The sequence below is a fragment of the Siphateles boraxobius genome, unplaced genomic scaffold (assembly GCF_051911475.1).
Source record: "Siphateles boraxobius isolate OS27281-9 unplaced genomic scaffold, OSU_SipBor_1 19, whole genome shotgun sequence".
NCBI classification, from domain to species: domain Eukaryota; kingdom Metazoa; phylum Chordata; class Actinopteri; order Cypriniformes; family Leuciscidae; genus Siphateles; species Siphateles boraxobius.
In genome coordinates this window covers 31,335,076-31,362,086 of record NW_027508799.1, presented here as the reverse complement: position 1 = coordinate 31,362,086, position 27,011 = coordinate 31,335,076, and the positions used below count along the sequence as shown (strand labels likewise).

Genomic DNA, 27,011 nt, shown 5'->3' with positions numbered 1-27,011 from the left:
GTTTCCTATTTGTCCAGACACATAAAAAAGAAAAAATGCCTTCCCAAATGCTTTTTCAAGTGGATCAAAGTTATTTTGAAACCGTTGTTCATAATCTTAAAGTATGCAGTATCTTTTTTTACTATCCTATTAATGCAGGTTTCTCATTTTTATGATTAGCAGATGGATTTGGATTGGATACAGATGCCGTCTCTTTGGCAATGTTAGACACACGTTGTTCTTCCTCCGTTAAAAATGACTTCCAAAGGTTCATTGTATCCTGCCGCACTTATTCATGCCAGGAAGGGTTAGGATCAATGTGAGAGAAGTTGAGATCGAGGAGAATTATTAGATCGTTCTGTAACGTCTTCAGTTCACTGAATGTACTCAAGTGGATAACTGCTTCATGTGCTTCTTGTATATTAAAATCAACAGGTGACACCTTGTACTGTTCATTAATTACAGACGAAATTGTAATTATAGGCTACCGTAGCCCATTTGAGTGTGTGCTTGGTTGCAGTTTAAAATCTCGGCACCCATAATCATAAGGCCATTTGAGATGGTTTTTGATATTGGCGCCCTGGGGCTCACTTACAATTTTCTGTGATGTTAAACTCTCAATGCTTCAGATGGCCTGCAAAATAAGTTCACGTACTCCCATAGAGAGAGACAATCTTGATATATTCCCTCTCTTAAGAGCACAGAGCAAGTTAAGGCAAGCAGCTAATATTTTCAGGAACTCATATTTAATATCTGAGGTTATCTAAGGCCATTCCCAGATGTTATAAACCAAAGCACAATATAAAAGTAAACATCTGAAATCCTCAGGCAAATATAGTGCAGGCAAAGCCCTCAGATCAAAAGACCAAAAAATCTGGCGACTTCTCCTTTTTAAACAAATTACAGGCAAAACGATCGACATTTGACTGCTGTCGGTACTAGGAGTCATTTTGCTTGCACTTAAAGGTAAAGCACTTAAGCACTTCTGTTTCACCAGAGTCATACATGTAGAACAAATAAATCCTTGTTTTCCTTCAATGGCGTTTACTTGATTTATTTTCCAGAGATCAATAATTTAATTTTCAGCCATTCTTTTTAATGTTGCCAAGACACACACACACACACACACACACAAACACACACACACACACACACACACACACACACTGACATCGACCTCAGGTCTAATAGACTGGTCTAATAGGTCTGATTCTCACACAATACACTTACACACAATTTTGAGCAAAACACCCATCTCAGAGACTTGAAAAAGCAAAATCCACACATCAGGGCTCTAATTCGGTTCTCTATTTATTTATTGAGATCATCAATAATAAATATCCTCAACATATGTATGTGTGTGTGTGTGTGTGTGTGTGTGTGTGTGTGTGTGTGTGTGTGTGTGTGTGTGTGTGTGTGTGTGTGTGTGTGTGTGTGTGTGTGTGTGTGTGTGTGTGTGTGTGTGTGTGTGTGTGTGTGTGTGTATAAGTTATACAAAAATGACAAATAAATGTATAACTCCAGTGTATATTCTTGGAGTGTAATTCTTGCTGCTATAACCGATTGTTTTGTACATTGTAATGGACTATTTTTCTTCGCGGAAGCGTTAAGATGAGATTCAGGTAAATAATATCAACTCAAATCAATATGTCGCGATGACCACGTAGCCTATTTATTTATTTGGTGAGTAGCCCTATTCATTTAATAAGCGGGATAATGAACAGTAACCAAAATAAACCTGTTCAGGGCGACGCAACTATTGTTTGGTCGAAGGTTGCAGTCAATTTGCAGTTTTCCAATTACAGCTGCAGTCATAAATAATGAAGCAGCTCATGTTTACTTTGAGTAAGAAAACTCTATTTATATCATTTTGAATTGACATGAAATAATGATTTGATAGGAATACTACAATGCAATAGTGTTCGTTTACTCGTATAATGAAGGTTATGTTCGCAGAGATGGGTTTGGGACTGCGACAGGACTCGTGAAGGCGGATGTCTGATGAATAAAGTGAATAAAGGGAGGAGCTTCAGAAACTCAGAGTCCTGTTACTGAACGCTGGAGATTTGGGAGTGAAGGAGCAGCTCAAGTCATTTTCTCTTAGCAGGTTTCTCCTCACATCTAAAGGAAGCACACTTCTTTCGCCTCATAGCGCAGGTGAGTTTTATCATCACTGCCAGATGTTTGGACGCGAGTTTACAAACTTTAGGCGCTTTTCACATACTCACTCTTCCTGCTTTTTTTGATAAAACATTAACCATTTAACGTCAGTCTCAATGAAGTCTTTTGTTGAAAAAAAAGTGGCTTAGACTGCACGCATTTATATAGTTTGTTGGATATAACATATTGTTTTGTATTTTAAGAAAGTTTAAGAAGTTTTAAGTTATGTGATGCAGTTGCTTTGGAATACGAATGTACACATATTTGTGCATTGGTATGTGCAGTGCATTATAGGGTGTGTTATTTGAGTGTTGTGGGGATGCTACAATTTTTTATTTCAAGTCTCTTATAGGCCTACTTTCGGTATTTTTTGTCCACTTGGCTCCCACACCCACTCTTTTGCCAAACCTTTTAGAAAAAGGCCTTGGTTGATTGACATGTGCCTGAACTATCCAAATAAGGCTGGGAAATGGAAATGGTATTTTGAATCTCTGTTGACCCGATTAAATGGCTCTTATGTATGCTTTAATCATACTAAAAATTAACCTCCAGAGACCCAGAAAAAAGACCCCGACCATGGCACCATGTCACCATGACTCAGTTGTTTAAAAAATAAAATGACATAAATGACATGTATAGGCAAAAACAATGAGATTTTTTTTAAATGCACCAATACATTTAAGTTTCAGGATTGTTTTAACCAAACTTTGAGTAAAGATGATTCTCAACTATGTTATGAAAGATATAATGCAATGAAATTAAATACACGCATACTGCATGAAGTAAAATTGTAAACATGGCAATAAATGCCATTCCCATTCAATAAAATATATCTGTACATTGTATCTAATTTGCATATTAATGTTTTCTTGGGGCAACAAGTAATGAAAAAATAAGTGTAATAATGTGAGTAATAATTTTTCACATTTTTCATAATATCTAATATTACATAGGAATATTGATACTTTCAATATTTGTCTCCCAAAATGCCTGATAAATGTGATTTAAGTCCTGGTGTCCACTACAGTGGACATGTATGAAATCAATGCCCTGTTTTGTAACAGAAAGTCATAAACCCCAAATCATTTTTCTGAGATGTTGATTTATGACAAACATATTATCATATTTCCATAAGAGTGCTAAATTTGATCACTAAAATAATATCAGACATTTTTAAAGACAAATGAGAAGTTATTGTCATGGTGAAACCTGTGATGTGAATAGTGTCAGAGAAATTCACTAAAATATAATGTTCACCACAGTAGACAGAAGTCTATTCCTGGGTCCCATTATTTTTGCATTGAACTCATTTGGGCTGTTTTTATATGTATATTTTTGGGAGATTTTGTGTAAGTAGAGGACCATTCCTAGGCTCCTTTTGCATCCTATAGTCTACATACAGTAAGGAGGGCACCACTGTCCCAAGATTAGGTTTAGGGATGCTGTAACGCATTAAGATTCTCAGTGGTATTGTCCAAAGTGGATCTGGAGTTTTCTCTGCCTGCCCGAGTCTCTACACTCTCTTCTCAAAATATTTGTGGCGTGGAATCACCGGCCATGAACATTCTTATATTGTTTAATTCATGTCTGTTGTGGGATTTGGGATGGAGCTGGGGGGGGCTTGGTGTTTAGAGTGGATGCTTTGGGAAATTTCTCTGCTGGGAACCATTGAGTGCTTGTTGAACTAAAGCGGTGCATTTATGAAGCATCTTGATTGTTGCTGTTTGCGTTTTGGCAGCGCAACCATAAATCCCGACCTACAAAGAATGCAAGCTCTGTACTTATTGCAAACTATTAAATTAATTTTATGGCCCCGTTTACTAACACAACCGCACAGGCCAGGCTTCGACGTCTACTGTGCGGCAGCTGCATATTTGGCTGATTCAGGCTATAATGTGCATGCACAGCTTAGTACAGAATCTGTCAGATTGTTACTTGTGACCTCGTTTTATTGCTCTGACCTTTAGCTGTACGAGTTCGAGCCTGAGGAAAGAGCTGAACGCAGAACAATCGAGTGATGTGCTGTAGCAGCACGGACAGTGAGGCGGGCCAGTAATTGGCCATGAAATGAAATCTGATAACACTGTGGTGTTTGGAAAATATATGGGGAATGCCCTTGCCTTAAAAGGAACAGATTGAATATGGTGACATATGATTGGAATAGCCTCTGGAATGCAAAACAGCACTGTTTCTCCACATTTTGCACTTTTTCTCTCTTTTGGCTCCCTCTTTGTTGGGTTATGGTAACAGCTGCCTGTAGGGGTTTAGACGGGTCCGTCTAATAGTCACTCATGTTGAAAAAATCACTTCTCAGTCACAATGATCTGGGAGAAACAAATTTTCTCCCTTGTCATAAGCACTTTCTACTGCCAAAAGGATGACTCTGTAATCCAAAGAGACAGATGCAATTTTTATGTTAATGCCGCCAGCACATGTTCATCCACCTTTATTTTTGACTGCCATGCCCACATCTCAAGATCAAATCAACAATTGATGCATAGAGCCAAGTCCCTGCCCAGGGACGGATCTACGGGTAAGGACTGACAGTTTGCTTACCCTGTCAGATCCAGGGAAATGGATTTTCTAACGTTAATTGTTTTGTCATGCATTCGAACTCTATCCTAATATTAATACGAACATGCTAATTAGTCTCATCAGTTACGTCACGCCAGTACTAATGTTACGATTCTATGTTATTACAAAAATGGCTAACCTGCTATTTATGACACATTTAAGAAAGAAACATGACGGGATGTCGTAACAACTTGGTACTTTTGTCTTTTGAAAGAGAACTAACAGATAATTAGAATTATGACGATATTTTCAGCATCTTAAATTCAAAACAGCCGCCTTTTTTAGAACAGACATCAGCCATACAAGGTAAGCTATGAGTAGGTTTTTAGTCTGGCCTGCCTTGGTATGGTTATGCAATATTTACATTTAATATTTGTGGGCAAGGGGTTTTCTGAAATGTACATAAGCCACATGTACTGTATTAGCAATGGCAGGTTGTTGATACAGGACTCAGTATGATTTTTCTTCGTGATATAGTTGTTATTAGGACTCTGGTTGGATCTCTCTCTCTCCTGCTTTTGTTTTTGTTTTCATTTTTTTCACGTGGCAGCCGCTTACACTTGATCGCACTGTGCAATTAGAGCCGGCGCTTTAGTGCTTAAAGGTGAAGTATGTCGTTTCTGAAAAATAAAGTAACCTTGCAAACGGCCCTTGCGTGTGTCGCGCCTGAAAATCAGACATCACAAACACACCTCCACCTCGTACTGGGGCTTGAGAAGGCATGTCACAACAGGTGGAAGGAGATAAAAGGTTTAACATATGAGGTATACTTTTAGCTATGTTGCTATGTGTCATGAGTAAGCAATTAAGGAGGCAACACTCTAGAGCGTCTCACTTTTAATAAATCCATCCAATAAATTGGCATCAGGAGCATTTTTTGATGTGACGCACCAACTATTTGAGGCTGTTCATTTTTGTACATGAAATGAAACTATAAACTGGAACATTTGTCTTTTTGACAGAGTGCATGATGATGTTGTATTGAAGCGTTTATTGTAGCATGTTGTAATGCAATACCCCATTTGCTTTGACGTGTTCATGACCTGTTTAATCTTTATCTTACATACTTGACTCGACTGTTGTCTCAGCACATTGTAAAAAGTTATAAAGGGATGCAAAAAATGTTTCTGGGATCTTACTTTTGCCTATTGAACTTGAGGTTTGAGATATAGTGAGATATATATATATTGGTAGGTTACATTAAGCAACTGTTGGCATACATAATATCAAAAATACTGTGTTTTCTTGTTGAATTATGATGTCGTTCTTTCTTGCTTTGGATGATTTCAGGATGAAGTGTTAGCTTAGAGCTATTTAATTCTCCCTGGTCGTTGTTTTAATTCATTAAGCTTTTTTCCCATTAGGTGTCAACTCCTAATGAGCACAATATGAAATGAGTATGAAATGAAATGAGTTATTTTATATCACAGTAACAGTATCTATCACAATATAGGTATTGTTAGTTATTTTTCTGGAAAGATGACATTTGTTTTTTATATTACATAGTCTTTTTAATACCAATTTAAATAGTACTCTTTTTTTTCTTTACTTATAAGCATATATATTGATTTATAACATAATGACATAAGATTGTTCATGACAAATTCTTAAGTTTAGCATTACCTAAGAAACAGCTTCTTTACATTTATATAACACTATATTTAAATACAAAATACTAATAACAGTAATGCAGTATAAATATGGCTTGGCTGGATTAGCTACATTTGAGCTGTTGTTAAATAGCACATCAGTTGAAATCTATGTTAATATGGCAGGTTGTGATGTTCTTTGTATGTAAATTACCTAGAGTGTCTTCACCAGACATAAGCGGCATGTCACATCAAAACAAATTTGCACCCAGAGTAGATTATAGTTTTCTATGGTGTCAGACTGCAAGGATAAAAAGTATAGCTGACACATTTCTGCTGTCACATGTTGAACAGTCTCATACTTCCCTATTTGGGCATTTGAACCCTCTAGAATCTAGATTAATGTCTTTCTGCTTCTTATCTGGTTTAGTCTACATTCACGGACTAGTTTTATCAAGAGCACTACATTTGCCAAAGCTCCCTTTGGATCCTTCAAATGCATCCAAACATGTAATTATATTGACTTTTATAATTATATTGACTTTTATACTGACAATTTAATTAGCAAGTTTGCATTATAGAGGTTATCCTTAAATGTGCAAAACAATTTTCCAGATATGAAACTCCCATCGCTGTACTAAAATCACGTTTGGTTATCCACAAAAAAATGTAGGCACATAACCATGCAACATGCATTCTCTTTCTGTTTTTATTACACATTCAGTACAAAGCATCTTCAAAGTCATTGTGTAAAGCAGAGCTAAAATAATGTTTATTTAAGATGACTCTTGTAAAATGTTCAATTAACGTTTTGTTAGTGTGATTGACTTGCGGCAGAAACCTCAGGAGATGCAGCTCTCTAACCCTTCCCCCTTCATATGTTCAGCTATTGCTCCGCTGCTTTGAATCTGATAGCCTGTAATTTTAAAGCACTGGATTCAGGAACCGCAGTTAGTTGTGTAACGCTGCAACGTTTCTGAGCTTTCTCAGAACTGCTGGATCTGCTGAGCTCCAAAACCAGTGGTGACAATCGGGAAACGCAGGGCGAAACGGGGGCATTCCTCTATTGTGAAGTCAGATCCCTCTGAAACTGTAGCTGATGTTTATTTAGGTCCCTGCAAATATGCAATAAGTGCCCCAGATGTTTTGTTAGTAATATATAAATCTGAAATTCCTCCCGCCTTTTACATTAAGTCCTTCTGCAGCAGGATTCCATTTTTTTTTTTTACTTTGTGGTCTGTTTGTTGTCCTTTATTGAGACGACAGGTTTCAGTGGAGAAGTCTAATGGTGCCTAGCCTCGGGCTTTGAGGAGATCTTAAGTGCACTAGGCTCTTGCTCAGACCGTTGGTTTGTCAGGATTTTTCAGGGGTGATGAAGGCTGATGGACATTTATGCTTCTCTGCTAAGTCTGTCAAGGACAGAAACACATTTGATATATCAACTTTAGTGAGAATGCTTCAGTTTGGAATAAAAGATGACATCTAAGAAGCTGTCAATTGTCTGCCTTGAGAATGTAGCCAGTTTTAGAATAAGGGAACGTTTACTATTTTGGGGACATAATCGTTATTTTTGCTTGGCTTCAATACAAAGAAAATAATTATAGCTCAGCCATGTAAAGCTGTGACTTTAAGGGGCTAGTTCACCTAGAAATAAAAAAAAAAATCATCATTTACTTACCTTCATGTGGCTTCTCCAAACCTGAATTTCTTTCTTCTGGGAAATAAAAAAGATCTTTTGAATGTCAATGGGGTTCGTTCCAACGACATTGACTTTCATTGCACAGCCAAGAAAAATGAAGCCATTTTTTCAAATGATCTTTTGTTATATGAAAATCATACAGTTGTGGAATTGCATAAGGGTAAATGATGATAGAAATCTCATTTTTGGGTGAAATGTCCCTTTAAGAGTCGCTTTAATGTCCCAGCATCATCATTGGACATTTACATTTATGGATAGGAGATGCTTTTTATCCAAAGCAACTTGGATTGCATTTAAGGTGAACTTGTTATCAGTTCATGGATCCCTTTTAAGCTACTGGAATGTTCATTGGACTGAATGAACATGCAAGTGGTTTGTGCAAATCAATCCTATTATGACTAACATCCAAAATAATTTAATAGTTATGTATAAATGTCAGTTTTTTTGTTTTGTTTTTTTGGTCTGTGTTTCTGTAGGACTTTGAGTTGGTTTGTTGTTTGGCTAGAGGTAGTTTTTCATTGTTTGAGTTGGTATCATAGTTGGTTTGTGCTGTTTCTAGATCATTTTCCTTTGTCTGTATTCATTAGTTACCATGGTTTTTTATTTCTTTCATGTGTCACAACTGTGTTTAATTAGTTACTTCATTTCTTGCTTAGTGTTTTCCCCTGTATATATAGCCCTCCCTCAGTTTGTTCAGTTATTGTCCTGTGTCTATGCTGCCACATGTTTTTCCTGTGATTTTCTTTGTTGTGGATTATCTTCTTTGTTTTTGTTTAAAAATTAAAGTGCTGCAATTAGAACCCTTTCTCGGATATTTTTTTCCAGACCTGCCGTGAAAATAAATTTTAAATACTCATAACCAAAGCTTCATATCATTCTTACATCTCGGGTGACATCTTTCAAAGACCGTGTGACGTCAAGTTTTCAAAATTGCCACAATAGTAACGTCCAGGCGATCAACGTTTTTTTTTTGCAGTGAGCTAATTCTCATCTGCAAAAACATGCACAGGAAATGTCTCAACGAACCCATTTTCCCTGGCCAAAAGCCCACTAAACAAACAAAACTAATCAAGAGATGTCCAACGCATTCCATCAGAAATCACCCCGTGAGAGGGAAATGAAGAATTAGGGGACATATTTGGGGTCAGCAATGATGCAGAAGTGAAAGAACGCATGAAAATTGACATTGAATCTAGCATGAGGTCATGTTGATGTAGAGGCTTAGCAAAGACCTGTGTTGTGAGTGCGAATGTGTGCCAACAACCATCCCATAAAGGTGTTGAGGGAGAGCCAGTGAGCAGTGATTTGACGAATGCCGATTCTGCTGATGTAAGGAGCGCTTGAGCGAGCTGCTAGTCAAACTCTCCTAACCTCCTGACCTAAGAAAACAAGCATGCTTCTCTTTGCCGGCTCACTTTGTGCTCTTTCAGCCTTACATGGTCAGGTCGTATATGTATACTTATCGCAAACCCAGCTGGGTCAAAGAAAAAGCCAATCTTGTGAGATAATGTTGCTGCTAACATGATGAAGTTGAGTGGTATCAAGTAACAGATATGACCTACACGGTTTGCCAAAGACAAAAACTGACTGATGATGTTGAAAATGGAGCAAAATCCTCCAAATACCTCTGTGGTATGATCTGATGCTAGTCTTCTTTTGTCTGGCTCTGTCTACACTAATACAGATACATTTGAAAACGCATCTTTTTCATCTATCTTTCAGCCTCACTGTCCACAGTGTTTTTGTCTTGCAAAAACTGAGCTTTTAAAAACGCTCTCCCATGTGGTTAAATTTGAAAACATAATTTTCACATTGTAGTCTGGCCCGTGAAAACAGAGCTATTTGAAAATGATGACGCATGTTTAGTCTCGTGATGCATATTATACAGGTAGTTATCGGTATGTGCCTGCTATGTGTTATTCACTTTCACAGTGTTGCTAAAGATAAATGTTATTTAGTTGCAATCTTCATGCGTCAAAATACGAGGGCAATTGTGTTTTAGACCACACGCGGAATGGGGATTGATTGTGACCTGCACACATGTTAGTGGTGAGATATTTTACCAATAAATTGGTTGTGCCAGAAGAATAGCGTGAGAACTGGTCTCTCTGAGAATGTCTGGTCTCTCTGTATCATCTCAGTGTGCATCCATTACAAATTTGCACATGGCGTCGTAAGAGGATTTTTTATAGTTTTTCAACATTGTAGTGTGGATGGAGAGCATTTTGAAATGAAAAAGTTGTTTTCAAACGTATCCACATTAATGTAGACGTAGCCTCTGTCTGTTAATTCTTTAATAGACCTCAGTCTTTATGTGTGCGTCTGGTAATAGTAGCAGGGGTAATTGTTTAAGAGTGCCTTTATTGAGTGAACTCTTTCCTTCTAATCAGAAGCATATTTACGTACTAGCACACTCGCCTCAGAAGAATCCTCAGGAATGCAAGGCAGTGGCACTCACACGTACGTACCCTCACTTCCTTTTACTTTCCACTTCACATGTCATTGCATCCTTCTGAGAGTGCCAATTAAAGCTGATTAAAGTCCGACATCAAAGCGGCCGGTGTGGCTGTCACTCAGGATTCCCTCTTCGAATGTTTATTTACCTGGGCATTACCTGGAAATACATCCGGACGCCATTACATTATTGGAAATATGCAGTACTTTGCTGTATAGGGGTTGGCTCGGTTTTGTATTTGTAAGCTGAGAGGCACTGCGGAGTTAATTTCTTGATTTGCCCTTCCTCATTGTCTGGTAGTGAGTCAGACGCAGAAATGCGCTCTCATGGTGAGAGTTTTTAATCATCAATGCTCTGTGCGGAGAGAAACTGGCATTCAAGAAACTCTTACCTCATAATAAAATGTGTTATAAATGATTCCCCATTACAATCGCTCATGCTATTAATAAACCTCTCAGGTCTGGCTTTCTTAAAGCAGATTTTTATTACCCTTCAGTTGGAGTCCAAACTAGCGGAGGCGCTTGCCTGCTGTTCTTTGCAGGGCTAGTGATTCTAAGTGAGCAGAAAAGGCATGGGATTTATTTGATGCATGTCCCAATAGTCAGTAAGTGTATTCAGCATGCATATAATGTAATTCATAGGCGGTACTCATAAAAATATATATTGTATTTACAGTAAATCATTTGCATTCATTGTGTATCTGTAGCTCTGTTCCAAAACTGAGTGAGCTGCCTACCTAGACAGTAGCTTAAGGCTGGTATCTTAAGGCTGTTCCAAAAATGTCTGTAATGTTTCTAAGATACGTTTTGACCAAATTCGAAGGCAGCATTACTTATGTCCTTCAAGAGGTAGCCAATTGCATGTATTGCAACTAGATTTATGAAAAATAAATTTTCATTTAATTACAAAAATTACCGATAAAAACGATGACGTTTAAAAAAAATTGTTGCCCAGTTTTTGTGGGCTATGTTTTTTAATGCTTATCAGAGTATGTTGTTAGCTTAGCAAAATGACTCTATCGGAATCTGCTGTGTCTCAGTTCGCATACTATGTGTCCTTAATAGTATTTGAAATTGGAATTAGTGTGTCTCAAATTGTAGTATTTTGAAATGAGTATTCGGATGATCTTTTATTTCAGGCGGTAATTTGAAGTGCAGATCCATGCACACACTTAAAGGGATAGTTCACCCAAAAATGACAATTCTGTCAGTATTTACTCACCCTCATGTTGTTCCAACCCCGTAAGACCTTCGTTCATCTTCGGAACACAAATTAAGATATTTTTGATTAAATCTGAGAGCTGGATCACTCCTCCATAGGCTTCTAAGGAATTGAAACTTGCCAGGCCCGAAAAGTTATTAAAGACATCGTTAAAATAGTCCAAGTGACTACAGTGGCTCAATCCTAAATTTATCAAGCGACGAGAATACTTTTTGTGCGCAAATACAAACAAAAATAACGACTTTTTCAACTATACATTTCCTTCTCTGTGGGCCTCTAGTCAGTTAACTTAGTGTGATAGTGTAGTGCTACGTCACACGTAGGCTCACTATTGGCCGACGCTGGTCATGTGTGTGATGCGTGTGACGTACAACAACAGAAGCGTACGCTATTACACTAGTGAACTGACTCGAGGCCAACAGAGAAGGAAATTCATAGTTGAAATAAAGTCGTTATTTTTGTTTTTTTTGCGCACAAAGTATTCTCGTCGCCTGATAAACTTAAGATTGAGCCACTGAAGTCACTTTGACTATTTTAACGATGTCTTTAATAACTTTTCGGGGAACAAGTTTCAATCCCTTAGAAGCCTATGTAGGAGTGATCCAGCTCTCAGATTTCATCCAAAATATCTTAATTTGTGTTCTGAAGATGAACGAAGGTCTTACGGGGTTGGAACAACATGAGGGTGTGTAATTACTGACAGAATTTTCATTTTTTGGGTGAACTATCCGTTTAACAGCTAATATTGCCCACAATGGATTGCACTATTGAGGAGGATTCAGTTGAGAACTACAAATAGGAATTAAAAGTGTTAAACTATGAACATGGCAGATATGCAAAGCCGACAGTTAAGTAGAGAGGTTTAGATAAAGAGGTTTGATTGATTTGATAATCCGTTAAAGATGCAATCATGACACGATAGTATGTTCCATAGTTGCCTACTCTTCTGAGTACTCAAAAGTATCACAAAAGAGTACTTCTTTAACATAGGAGAGTTGCTCACATATGTGGTTCCATTTCAATTACTTTGTTCCGAAACCCTGCCTATCTAGACTGCATCAGAGAAGTACTCTTTTTGTGAATACTTTTTGTCAAAGGTGCATTTACAATGTAAAAAACATAGTTTTGGCCAAATTCTAAGCCAGCATTGCATATATCCTTTGTGAAAAAGGCAATTTCTTAATGTACCCTGACAGGCTCTTTTTAAAAAACGTCCAAGATTGCATGTTGAAATACACATCAATATAAAAAATTTGTAAATTAAAAACTGATGTTGTTGGCTCTTAGCTTAGCAACATGCTAACTTAAAATTCTATTGGAGTTGGCCACCAATTAGGTTAAATTTCAGTTAGGATGTTGCCATAAAAAGTAGCTACCTTTTATAGCAGGACAGCTCAATATGTTCTAGAAGAACCAAATTGGGGGGAAATTAGCATTTGGTGACGCTGAGACCAAAACAATAGCAGCAGCAAACATACCCTTTGTTTATTTCTTCCTGGCCTGATGGGGGAACAAAATGGGGGATGCAAATTGATAGGGAGTTGGCCGTAATTACAGACTCATTATTGTTAATCACTGACGCACAATGCATTCAAACATGTCTTTAAAAGTAGGTTAAGGCATTTGTGTGTGTCTTTTTGAGTGATGAAATACTTGAGAGGTTTTGATGAATGTGATGGAGGTCTTGTTGTGTGTGTGTGTCAATGTTAGACCAGCAGACCTCATTAAGGTTTGCTTTAATGAACACAGCCTCAGTAACAAGAACAATGGGCACTTGTTGTGATCACGTCTGACAGTCTGGTGTGTGTGTGTGTGTGTGTGTGTGTGTGTGTGTGTGTGTGTGTGTGTGTGTGTCTGTGTGTGTCTGTGTCTGTGTGTGTCTGTGTGTGTCTGTGTGTGTCTGTGTGTGTCTGTGTGTGTCTGTGTGTGTCTGTGTGTGTCTGTGTGTGTCTGTGTCTGTGTCTGTGTCTGTGTCTGTGTCTGTGTCTGTGTGTGTGTGTGTGTGAATGAGTGAGGCTGCAATGCCACTCAAGTCTGTGACAGGCGTCTACCAGACCACCGCGGAAATAACGGGCCTCCATTAGTCCAGGTTAGACTTAATGATCGGGAATTGAGTCGCGGTCGCCCGGGCACTTCTGAAACGCTATAGCGAGTCATTCAGGATATATGGCAACACAACCAATCTCAGCCCTCTGAATGGGTGCTTGTGTGTGGCATAGGTGTGTAAAAGTGTGTGAGACTGCGGTCCAATGTCGTCTTGGAGTTGCTCCATTGATGCTTGGGTTTGTGAAGTAATCTCATTTCCAGTTCAGCTATTAGCTATGATGAGGGACCCTCAACCAAGCAACTTGAAACCGCCCCATAGCTCCAATATTCAATTATTTACAATTTCATGCTTGGCTGAGATTTGTGTTTTTCTTGTAAATGTAAAGATTATGCAGCAGGAGTCCTTTATGTTGAACTCTGAGGTAATGATTTATGCACCTTTTTTCCTTAAAAGGGTTTGTACGCTGTTGCAGAGTGGAAGGGTATATTGAGTTGAGCTGCATGACGGAACGCTTTCTAGGCTTAACTGTGGCAATATTTCACTTGACTAAAATAGAGGAATTTATCATAAAGCTCGCAAAGTCTTCCAAAGCCGAGTAAATATAAGTGACTGCGTGTTTGTGCGAGAGAGAGAGAAAGAAAAAGAGAGATTTTTCTTGGAACTGGCAGTTACAGCCACATTGAAAAAGTTTTTTTTTTTAAGGTTTTCCTGAACGAACTGCACAGCCCTGTGGCACTTTACATAGCCACGGTGAATTTACCACACAATGTCTTGTATGACTGAGGTTTAGTGTGCATGTGTGTAATACATGCGTCCTTACAGTTCATGCTGCCGTCTCTTAAGTGTCCGTGGGGGCCACACAGTGCTCAGCCCCTGACAACGCTGGCCTGGAGCCATGCTAATAATAACAGCCAGCAGAAATATGCACAGAAGAGGGGAGATCTGGTAGCGTAGCTGGAAGAGAGAGGAGAGGGGCACGGGAAAGGGTTCTGCACTCACACAAGAATGTGTCATCTAAGGAGTCACGTAGTACAAAATATTCTGCCGTGAACATGCATATCTGTGCACTTGTATGTTATAGGTCATGGTGTGTGTGTGTGTGTACAGGCCACTTTATTAGGTACACCTTGCTAGTACCGGGTTCAACCCACGTTTTCCTTCAGAACTGCCTTAATTCTTCATGGCATAGATTCAACAAGGTGCTGGAAACATTCCTCAGTGATTTCGGTCTATATTGACATGATATCTCCCGTTCCACCACATCCCAAAGATGCTCTATTGGATTAAGATCTGAGACTTGGAAGGCAATTTGTGATGATTTGAGCTTTGTCACATGGCTTGTTATCCTGCTGGAAGTAGCCATCGTAAATATGTACACTGAGGTCATAAAGGGATGGAAATGGTCAGCAACAATACTCAGGTAGGCTGTGGCATTTAAACTATGCTAAAATAGTACAAAGGGGCCAAAGTTTTCCAAGAAAATATAACCCACACCATTACACCACCAACAGCAGCCTGAACCGTTGCTATTAGACATGCTTCCATGTTGTTTACACCGAATCCTGACCCTACCATCTGAATTTACCCTACCCTTGATTCACTAGTGATCCTTTGTTAAAACGTCAGTGCTTGTGTTCTGAGGGTTTGCTCGCAACATATGGTTCCTCCTCTCAAACTCCCGAATGGCGCATCCTTGAGTAATGCCTGCCAGTGGGGTCATCCAGCCCGAAGCATAATCTTATTTCTGCTATCTCTTCTGAGGAATGCAACGCCCTTAATTCTCTTAAAATCTCATGCACTAAAGAAGAGCACATTCCATTGTCTGAATTCTGGGCTATAAAACGGCCACACTGAGGAAGATTAATACTGATGGAATGGAAAACTGGATGGAAAAATGTCACTAGCCATGATGATTACTCTCCTCAGGGAGTGAATGTTTTCGCACAGTTCAGAGACATAACAAATGATACATAAACAAATGACATGACAGAAGTTGGTTTCTGAGGATGGGGGACGAGCGGAGCATGTTGCATGGCTGGAAAGCCGTGTATGCTTCATGCTTTTGGCTTGTATTGCTACTATGTAAGGCACAACATGAAGAGATTTCTCCCATAGTGATGTTGAGCAGGGCTTTAAATCACTCTGGTGGTTTTAACTATATTTTTTCTTTCAGTTCTGTTGCCATTCTTGTGAGCTGAATTCGATTGACACATTTTACAAGACACATCAGGAACTTCTTAACTTTATGAGAAATACATTTTAATGTTCCATTAAATGTTCCAGCAAGCTGTAACGTACAGGAGAGAGTGCAACGTAGGGTGTGCTGGGTTATGATAATTGTGAGAGAAAAGGTGAGCGGCTTTCTCCTAAATGAGGTCCTCATGCTAGGCCACATACAGTAGTATGTAATTGATATTTAGCAAAGCCTGATGATTTCAATACCTTAATTTGGTGCAGATGGTCTATATGCTGAAACAAACTTTGAGGGATATATCTCCCAAAAAATGAATGCCATGTTGCTTAATGAAAATATCCAAAATATAAAATATTTTAGTCATTCCAAAATATCGAAATGCACACTAAAATCCACAAAAGGAGTCTGTAGGACTTGTTCTTTATATTCCAAGTCTTTTGAAGTCATGCAGTAGCTTATTGTGACGAACAGACCAATACTAAAGTTTCACTCCTCTCTAGTTCTCAAAAGAAATTAAAAAAAATAATAATGCATTGATGTCTCAAGACCAATTTGAGACCAACTTTAATAGTTTATCGCTTCTGTGTAAGGGAAGATTTTCAGTGGGTATCAAATTTAATTTGGGATAGTTAATCCCACAAAGTTATCATATGATTTAAGAAGACCCGCAATAATGTATGGACTACTTTTATGATCATTTGAAAATAATTTTAGGATGATTTTTCTCTTTTTTGGAGCTTGACAGACCCAGAGAATATAAATGGAAAAATACCAGCCACTTTCTTCAGAAATTCTCCTTCTGTGTTCCAGGGAAAAAAGTCATAGTGGTTTTGAACGATGTAATGGATGAGTAAAACATGAGTTATTTTTCCTTGCAACGATTTCTCAGTTGTCAATTTATGATGTAGCTTAGCCTACACAATCGCTTTTATAGAAAAGTATCTCAGATGACGTAACACTGAGCTCATCAGGTCCAAACCTCGATGAATGAATGCTTAAACCCTTAAGTGTTGGCAGGCGTCTAGTTGCATGCTTTTGTGATTTGAACAGGTCATGAAAAACATTACATGTCATGATAAGGAAGCTAAATGAGTTTTGCTTCATTTCTTTTGTATTACATGCAGCATAGACCGTGAAGCACACATCAAAAGCTCACTGCGATACGTTCTCCTTCAAAGGTCCAATGCGCTTTGTCACGGCCATCTTCGTGGCTGAAACGTTGGATATTTGGACAAGAATCTTTTTTTCCACTCTGTAAGAAGAGACGTAGCTCAAAGCTAAAACCACTCAATCTTGGACAAAAATGCTGGGAGGGAAAAGCTTTTTGTCTTGTGTGCTGTTTTTTCTTTTTTTGTGTGTTGAGTATAGTGTAGAAGAGGGTTTGTATGTTGTTTGGGACTGCTAGTATGTTAGGTATTTTTTGTTGTTTCTGTTTGTAAATTTGTTTGCTACTCGGACGTCACGTAGTGCTATCATTCGCTCCGTGGAGTGCAGATAGAAGTTCCCTTCACTCTCTCTCTGTGGTCAGCGCGTTTCAATATGAGGGCTCTATCTGTCTACACAGCATGTGAAACCCTTGGGTTTTTCTTTTTTGTGTGTGTTGCTTACGGGAAAGAGAGCTTTTTTCCTACCATATTTGGTCATGTGGAGCCAAGCCAATAGGCAGCAGACGTTTGATGCCGTACAAGCATCTCAGTTTGGCCTTTTCCCTCTTGCTCTCTTTTTTTTTTTTTTTTTTTTAGGACCTTGCATGCCGATACTGGCTGATAGTGGTGCGATCTTTGGACGTGCATGAGAGGACCATCTAAAATCAGCATTTTAAAATGCATAGCATGAAAGCTTCTCTGCACCTGAAATGCATTTCCAGAAGCACAGCTGCTGTAGTGCGGAAATAAATGGCCCTGGGTTTAATGAGTTAATGCCTATGAAAATTGCCCATTCAAAAACGGAAACAAAACATTTTTCCGACATCTTAAACACATGTGCCTCACATTTCTCTTGTTCATTTCTGTGTCGGAAAGAAAAAGTGAACATTTAGGGGGATTTATTTTTAGTGTAGCAAACCAAATAATTTTACTTAGGTCTTTTAATAACAAATAATAATAGGTAAAATGTATATAAAACATTTGTATTATAATGAAAAAAATAAACACCATTTATAGTACCTATGTTATAGAATTGAGATTTTTTTTTAAACAATATGGATTGTAAAAAGAACTATTCATATAATGTTATATATAAAAATATATTATTAAGGGAATTTTAAAAGAGGAATTGCCATATATTTGTGAATATGTTGCATACCCAGCTGGTATATTTTCCGCAAAACATTTTGTACATCAAAGAGTAAGATGTTTATAATGTTTTCTTAGGACAGCTATTGACATTTACACTTTATCCCAGATCCTGTAATTGCATGGCATTGTGGGTAATTGAGCGGTTTAAGACATATTTGGTGTTTGAGCAGGTAACTGTAGACCAAATGGTTGAGAATGATTCAGAGGACATGCAAACGTGTCGGGGAATGCGATCCATTGTCTGGGAATGCAGGAATCTCCTTTTCCAACCTCAAGTGGAAATTCAATGACTGAGGCCTATTTTTGCCCTTGCTTGAATATTTGATCCCTTCCCTCCCATTTTAAAAACCTAAGGGATAATGTACAGTCAGCGAGTCATTATCGCAAAATAAACCCTGATGTGGTTATCAGAATCCCGACACAAAGCCAAGGTGTCTGGTATCACCCTGCAAGGGTTTATTTTGCTATAATGACTGGCTGACTGTACATTTATCTTTATTGCATTTCAATTTATTTGGCAGATGCTTTATCCAAAGCGACTTCAAATTAATATATATATATATATATATAGATATAGATATAGTTCATGCATTTCACCATTTGCATGCAGCGGATGTAAAAACAAAATCTTTTGGCTACCCATGCCATTGAAATATTCTACTCGTGTGAGATTCATCATAAGCACTTATACTTTTCAGAGCTTCTTCCTTTCACAGTGACAGCCATGAAAAGCAGTTGCTGCTCTTCCTGCCAAAATATCTACTGGATTTATAGCGCCACATCCTGCTCTTCTTCTCGCTCTGTCTATGTCTCTCTCCATGTCTTTTCTTACTTAATCTCTCTTTCCTTCTGTTTCTTCTCTAAGGCCCTAGAGCCATAAATGTGTTGATGCATCAGAGAGTCCCAGCTGAGCTTTTGGTTACGTGAAATCAACCTTCAATAAGCCAAACATTGCCAAAGTAATCAAACCAGCATTTGTGCATAAAGTGGTGTTACCAACTCAAAGACTCACAGCTAGGGATGTCTCGACATTGCAGGGCTAGTGTCCTTCCGTACGACAAGATATAATCCCAGGTTCCAGAATTTGATTTTTCTTTTGGTTTATTTGCTTGTGGGTGATATTTCATATTTGAAATCACCATAAAAAGAGTACAATTGTTCTGCTTTTGTTAACAATACCATCAGTGCGCAAATTATACAGTGATTTTGAAAGGGGTTGAAGTTTTTAAAGACATCTCTGTATAATTCCAGTTTACAATCTGTTAAAGTTAACCTAATCCAAAGATTTGTTGTGTACTGATACTAACGAAAATCTGCTACTAGCTAAGACTTAAGCATATATTTATAGCCCAGTATGTATTGTGGCTAACTTCTAATCTACATTTTGTGGTTAAATGTTGTTTGAAAATGCTGTTGAACATACAGTATATGTAAAAAATTATATGTACTTTTAAGACCCCCACAATCTTTAGTTTTGACTTGCTTTTGTCTACCTGTTATTAGGGAGGTCAGACCCCCTCCCCCCAAATCCCCCATAATAAGCACACTATGTCTCACCTGGATTTCATTTATAAGTAATTCACCATTTGGTCTCTATCAGAGAAAGCATCATTTCCCTTGGTCTGTCAAAACTTAAAGACAAACAAATATTAATGATAATGCTAAACTATATCCATTTAAATAGTTAAAAATAAGACTATTTAAACTATTCTAATAAGATTTTTTTTTTTTTTTTTTTTTTTTTGCTGTTGGTGACTTGAGGACAACAATTTTGGCAAACTGCACCAAACCATACTTTTTCTCTCTAAAATCTCTGAAGCACAGCAGGTTGTCTGACCTTCAGCACATAAACACAACTGTGTTAATGGGGATTGTTGGCCCGTCACATAGAGTTGTTGGTATATTGTACATGAACCAGACCTGGTGCTGGAGCCCTGCCATTATTGGCCTGACACGGTCCTGAGATCTGCGGCCGTGTGCCGGCCAATCATTCAGCCGGCTTTATGGGACAACTTCGGCTGGCCTCCAGTCACTTTTATTGGTGCTCTCAATTTCCTGCGCATCTCGGCAAGCACACACAACCATAATTCTGCCGTAGGTCTGTAGGTTTGTCATCACTGACGCAGGCAGACAGACAGAGGTGTACTGACTGCACAGCAGTATAGATTTCGTTCTCCTAGATCAGGTTCATTTCACAGAGACCTGCATTCCCAGATCACCCTCTTTGATCTCTTTATTTCTCTGCAGCTTGTTGAGTGACTCAGCACTCTCAAAATATGGCATGAGAATTAGATTCTCTCTCCTCTGTCTCCTGTCTCTTGGTTTGTTCTTATCCGCTCAGTGACTGGGATTTTTAGTATTTCTAACTATGTGTAGCCTATTTGTTTGATCTTTAAGGGTAAGAAGGAATATTGAGGATTAAACTGATTAATACATTAACATTCCATGAATACTACATAATAAAGTACTTTATAAGAAGAAATAAAGACTTGAGTCTTGAGTCAGTGAATCCAGATGGAAAAGCAGGCCGCACATAGCTGGCATACCTGCAGTGTCTTTTAATGAGGTGGCAGGTGAGTGAGGTGTGTGTACCTCTGATAGGCTGCTGACGCTGCAGATTTCTGGGATACCTTCCTGCACCTGGCTACAGTTCACCCCCCCTCGCACAACCTCAAAAACATCCCACTTTTTAACAGGCCTGAAAACATTTTCTGATGATAAATTTTTCCTTAGCATTGACTTCTTCAAAAAAATGTTGACGTAACCCATTCTTACATGTTCTTAAAGGCCGCATGAAATCCAAATTTACTTTATTATGTGTTACTGCATGGTGTTTCACAAATAAATAGTTTCTTTACAATCTCACATCAAAATCTAATAAACTTAACTACTTATTATTTTCTACAAATACATCATTTTAAAGAATGTGCTGCGAAAGCCATTTCATGTTGATGTTAATATGAATTTGGAATTGTCCCATTTGTTTGTTTACTTTGGCTGCCTGCACAGTATAAACCTCTTCCTTTTAGGAACTAATAGTGCAGTCAATGTAATTGCACGTCATGACATTTTGATGCTTACACATAGATTTACTTTATACTTCTTCCTGTAGGAGAGGCCATTTGATCTGGTTCTTAATACCACATTGTTTCATGGTGAAATGTACACCACATTACAGTAAAACGCTTTTTAAGGCAACATGTCTGCGCAGCTCCTCCATTTGTTAAAATGTTAGCCAGAGAAGATGATCTGAATCCTCCTCCTACGCCAGACTCCCGCTGCGGCCGCGGAGAGTGTGTTAGCATAAACTCTGATAGCGAAGCCAGTCGATGTTAATGGACCTATATTGACAGACATGCAAATAAGGGTGATGGTTTATGTTGGCAACGCTCCACTCTTTTCTTGAGCCGTAAATTTAGTCTCTCTCAAGTTGTCCAGGGTGGCTGAGGTCCAAAAGACGGTGGGTGGTAGATCCAAACATTTAGTTATTTAATCCTTTTGGCAGTGGGGTTGTGGATCACATCAGCTTTGGCTCTGGTTATAAAGAACGGTTTTTACCTCAACATTTATCTCAGCGAACTACGAGCATCTAACTAATGGTAAATTGTTAAGGCTATGTGTGTTGACATTAATGAGTTTGTGATTATTTTTTACTGCAAAGCGGGTACGAGGAATTACTTGCGGTCAGAGGTGGATTACATTTCAAACCGTGAAACTCTGCTACAGCACATTACTTGAAGCATTAATGATTCATCAGTGCACGATATTTCAAATAAATATATATATATATCAAAATGTTATAAAACCATTTTTTCTCATTGTTTTATTAAAAAAAATACGAAAGTAAAATCATTTGCAAATGTTTCATGCTGACATGATTTCAAAAGCCATTTTAGCAAAACCAGTTTAAATCCATTATAATGCAGTAAGGACAGTTTTCCGTCTGCCATCGTTTTTAGTTTTCTTCATTAGTTGCTCCCTTTTCCCCACAGAGTTTAAAGAGAGCCAAAGCTGCATCGTTCGTGTGGTTTGGCACAGGCATCCGTGTGTACGTTCGCGACCTAGAGAACATCACAGATGGAGGCTCTAAGACTGCATTCCCATGGGTCATTGCTGTGATGAGCCTTGATGAAGGGTTAAGCACCGCACTTATGAGGAACATAGTAATTTACCAGGTGAATGTGTTATTACAGCCATTACAACGCGTGCTCTCTAGACAGGAGGCGTCTCCCTGCTTGTTGGGGGAAGCCAGACCCCCGTTATGAAACATTCAAGAGGGAAAAAGTGCATCGACATGAATCTAGGGACGCCTAGGAGGCTTGTACGCTAGCTGTAGCCGCACACGGGTGGTCTTTGAAAGGAAGAGGCAAATCCGTTTTTACATTCTTTCTCTGAAGACACGGCCTTATTGTCAGTTGTGCACGGCGCTAGTACACACCACGCCACCAAAACACAAACACAACCTGAATTTCAATCATAAATTTAGTATATGAGGTCAGCATGTGTAGTCATCATCGTTGCGAGAGCGTGATTCAATTTGAGTTGATCGTACACAGTTGTGACAGTTTTATTGAGCTGAGTCAGTGCTGTTTGCTCAAGGGCTCAGATATGAAGAGCAGCCATGCTCCTGCAAACAGAAGATCCAGCTAAAGATAGACCACATTCCTGCGGTTTACGAATGCGGGCACTTCGGTTCTTCCTGATAAGGAAGATCGGCTCGATCTCTTGCTCTTCACTTCTCACTCACATTCCTTGCTTTCCCTCTCCCGCTGTTGTTTTTGTTTTGTCCATTTTCTCTCTCTCTCTCTCTCTCTCTCTCGCTCTTCACTTCTCACTCACATTCCTTGCTTTCCCTCTCCCGCTGTTGTTTTTGTTTTGTCCATTTTCTCTCTCTCTCTCTCTCTCTCTCTCTCTCTCTCTCTCTCTCTCTCTCTCTCTCTCTCTCTCTCTCTCTCTCTCTCTCTCTCTCTCTCTCTCTCTCTCTCTCTCTCTCTCATCAGCTTTATGTGAATAGGGAGGAGGGATTGAGGAGGAGAAGTGTTTCCTGTTCTCTTGTGTCTGACAACCTCTTTCTCTCTCTTTTCTTGCACACTTTGTGTGTGTGTGTGTGTGTTTGTGTCCGGCAGTAACAAAAAGTAATGTTGCTAACTTTTTAGTAGCAGGACAGTTAAGCTATGCTAAAAAGTGTTGACTTTCCAACAACCAGCCACATTTCTCACTAGAAAAATGCTAAATTGTTGTTTTTTTGTCATTGTACAACCAAGCAAGCTGAGGCAATAATCAAGCAGGCTGTCACTCAAAGTAGCATTTTTGCTGGGTCGTTCATGTAATAAAGTGGTTCAAAAAATTACGCAGTGATATTTTACACTATTTCCACTTGTATGTAATGTAAACTGCAGTTTGATGCTGTGACCCTAAGTGATTTTCGCTTAAAAAATTGTTTAGTGAGATTGAAAATATAAAATTCCATAGAATCAATATCCTCTCTATATTTTTTCTATTTTTCACTATTTGTTTCTTTTCTGTTACAGCTTTAGTGCAATAAAAAAAAAAATCATATTCCAATGTAAACAGTATAATATGTGAGTTCTGCTACTGTGTTTTGGATTGTGGTTGTCCTATTCCACCACTATTTCCAACTTCTTTTCAGTTATTTTCCACTAATTTCCTGTGATAGCTTGTAAAATATTGCCCCTTTAAATAGCTTCAATGTAGTTAGCTACTTTTTATTAGCAAATAACTTTTTTTTTTTAAATCTACAATGTCAAGCAAAAAGTCTGTAAGTGTTTTCATTTTTAAGCATGCTTTCCGCAAGCGAATCCCAGTTAACCAGCAACAGTGTCGTGATCACAAAAGAGAGGGAGGGAACAAGAGAAAAAAGGAAAGGAATGGAATGGGCAATAATTGGGAGTCGGGAAGGGAAAGAGCGAGAGAGGGACAGTGTCGGAATGGGAGAGAGAGAAAGAAAAAGGGGGAGAGAGGGAGGAGGCAGACCCGTCGGCCGTGATTGTGAGTTTGCACCATAATGGGAGGGAGAAAATGGAGGAAAGTAGGGAGGGTGAAAAAATGGGAAAGGAAGAGGCCGGCTTTGGCCCAGCTGCAGCGAGAGAGAAAGAGCCCGAAATACTCTTTGAGTTGGAGTGTTATCGAGACGAGAGAGAGTGAATTTCTGCTATGTTTTGAAAGCTAAAATGTTCCAGAGGTCATCATCACTAAAGTGAAGGTAGGGCGGTCTGAAGCGTCACAGTGCTGAGATTAATGACAGCGGCTCTATATCTCCTGGGTGGGCTGGGTTCCTCCACTATGTACCATGCAGTATATTTAGTCAGAGTCTTTCTGCTTGACTGAGTGGACATCCTGTGCTAACATCTTTTCCTCACCCATTCTCTCTCCCTCTCTCTTTTTTCTTCATTCTTTCTCTCTCTCTCTTTCTCTCCCACAATTTCCATTTTAAGTGGTATTATGAAAACAAACTTGTGATCTGTTTGATGTCGGGAGAAAAGATTGACTGTAAATGTCTTGCATATGGGAATGCGTGATTTTTGTGAAAAGGTTAACCAAATACTCACAGCAGCTGTGGATTCCAGACGTACTCAACCATAGTCTTTAACAGAGGATTCTGTGAGTTAATGTACATGTAAGGTTCATGCGTGAGACTAAAAGACACACATGTTCTGTTGTTTTCCAGGGTCATACTCACAGGATTGAAGCATGGATGATGATTTCGAACGGCGCAGGGAGCTCAGGAGACAGAAACGGGAGGAGATGCGTCTGGAAGCCGAGAGGTAACGTGGGCGCCATTAATGCTCGCTTTGCAACGTAAACCGAAGGCTGTTAATGAGGTTGAGATCATCAGATTGATTGCACAGCCACTGCTTGTAAAGATTGTTCACCTTGCTAAAACATGACAGCTTGGAAACTGTGTGACTGCTCTGTGGCCAAATGAGTCTTTGTGCATTCGTGCAAGATTTAAAAATGCTTTTTAATGTGTTTTCTGTTCCAGAATCTTTTTGGGGGGATTAAGTGAATGCTCAGTTTTATTTAATATTATTAAAGAAGGCAGTTGTGAAAGGGATAGTTTGCCCAAAAACGAAAGTCCTCTCATATGATTTACCAACCCTCAAGCTGTTCCTATTTGATTCTCTTTTATCTGTGAAACACAAAATATCAAGAATGTTGATGCTCTTTTTCATATACTGAAAGCAAACAGTAGCTGTGTTTCCATCCATAATGTAACTCATATGTAGAATTGGAATATCTCATAAAACATTTGTGAATGAAGCACAGTTTCCATCCCATGTGTTCAAGAGAAATGACAAAGTGACTAAATCGTCACTTCCTGGGAAATTAGCACAACAATCTGTAATAGAAATGGAAGTTACTGGAATCAGGAAAGCTACTGTTACATCCATCATAAATGACTGAAGAAATTAAATAGTCATGTTATCTTGCGTTTGGACACCTGGTGTTTGGGAATGCAACCGCGTGAGAGTTCTGGGAGGTTATTGTACCCAACCATTTTGATGACAGACTTTGGCTCTGGTATTTCAGAATGATCAACATTGAGATAAGCTGTACAATGAAATGTATTCTGTATATGTGTTTTCATCATAGTTTATACACGTTATCTTATGGGGGGGGGGGGGGGGTTACGCACATTTTAACAATTTTTCATATCTTGGTGTTGCCATCCAGCTATTTTTTTTTTTATGCAATATGATATCCCAACATTTGACTTAAAATAGGTGAATGCTAACACAGCTAGTGACCAGGGGATGCTATATTGAATAGCAATATAGCTATTCAAACTATATTCCAATTCATATTATTTTCTTTTCTAAGGCCATACAATAACTTTATGTGAGAAAGAGACAACAAAGTTGTAGTTTGTGGTTTATCTTTGCATCTGGCATAATATATGAATATTTAAGAGCTGCAGCAGTGTCAGTGGTGGCATTGATCACATCAAACAAATTTTAATATACTGAAGTTTGAATGCAATATGAGGACGGTGGTGAAAGGGAAGATTTTCAGTGTATAATAACTTAAATTTAAGTTATCAAATGGAGTCATATGGACTACTTCAGTGATACTTTTATGATGCTTTTTGTGTTATTTTTGAATCTTGACAGCATTTGTCTCTATATTCTTCACTTGTGTGGAACAGAGTATCCTGGACAAAATTTAGTTGTTTATACTCCCTATCTTTCTGGATTGCAAACTATTGGTTATTATTGTGGCGAGACCCGCAAATGCCAAAATCTGCCACGGCTCTATTTTTGTGTATTCAAATATTATCACATTTACAATAGTGTAAGATTCATAAATGTATGCTCCTGCATGTATTTCCTACATTCCTAACTCTTAATCATTCTTCTCATTGTGGGAAAAAATATGAAAAATTTGTAATCACAATTACTGTTTTAATGCTTTTGTGGCCCAAAGATTGCGCTATCAGCTCATCTTTTTCTTTTTCTGTGATGATGGAGTCTGCTATTTAAGCAGAAATCTGGTGTTAACGTAACAAATATTAAACATCAACGGACTGGCACTTTTGCAATCCTCTTGACCATTTAAGGCAAAGTGACGCTCATGTAAAAACAGGAGGCACTGACCCAAATAGCCATTTTGCATCAGGCTAGATTATCTCTGAGGCTAAGCGCTGTGCATTTCTGCAAACACAGACAACAGCTGTTTCTTGAACATTTATGTTCCTGTCAAAAAGAGTTATGGTTAATGGCTAATAATGCAAATCAAGCTTATTATCATTGCAGGAGAGCATAGGATTGCATAAAT

General features: G+C 38.5%; 1 protein-coding gene across 10 annotated transcripts in view; it reads left to right on the top strand.

The window, feature by feature from the left end:
* The first annotated feature begins 2,012 nt into the window (after window positions 1-2,012).
* Window positions 2,013-27,011, top strand: part of cald1a (caldesmon 1a) — a 48,847-nt gene continuing 23,848 nt past the window's right edge. For 5 of the 10 annotated variants that reach the window (XR_013205395.1, XR_013205394.1, XR_013205392.1 and 2 more), the window contains exons 1-2: window positions 2,016-2,136; window positions 24,904-25,000. Coding sequence is in view for 6 of the 10 variants with exons in the window: in XM_077235012.1 (XP_077091127.1) it covers window positions 24,927-25,000 (74 nt within the window). In the remaining 4 variants the exon portion in view is untranslated. Of the gene's footprint in view, window positions 2,137-22,371; window positions 22,391-24,305; window positions 24,439-24,903; window positions 25,001-27,011 lie in introns of those variants that run through there. The other 5 variants (XR_013205393.1, XM_077235010.1, XM_077235013.1 and 2 more) reach the window with 4 other exon arrangements.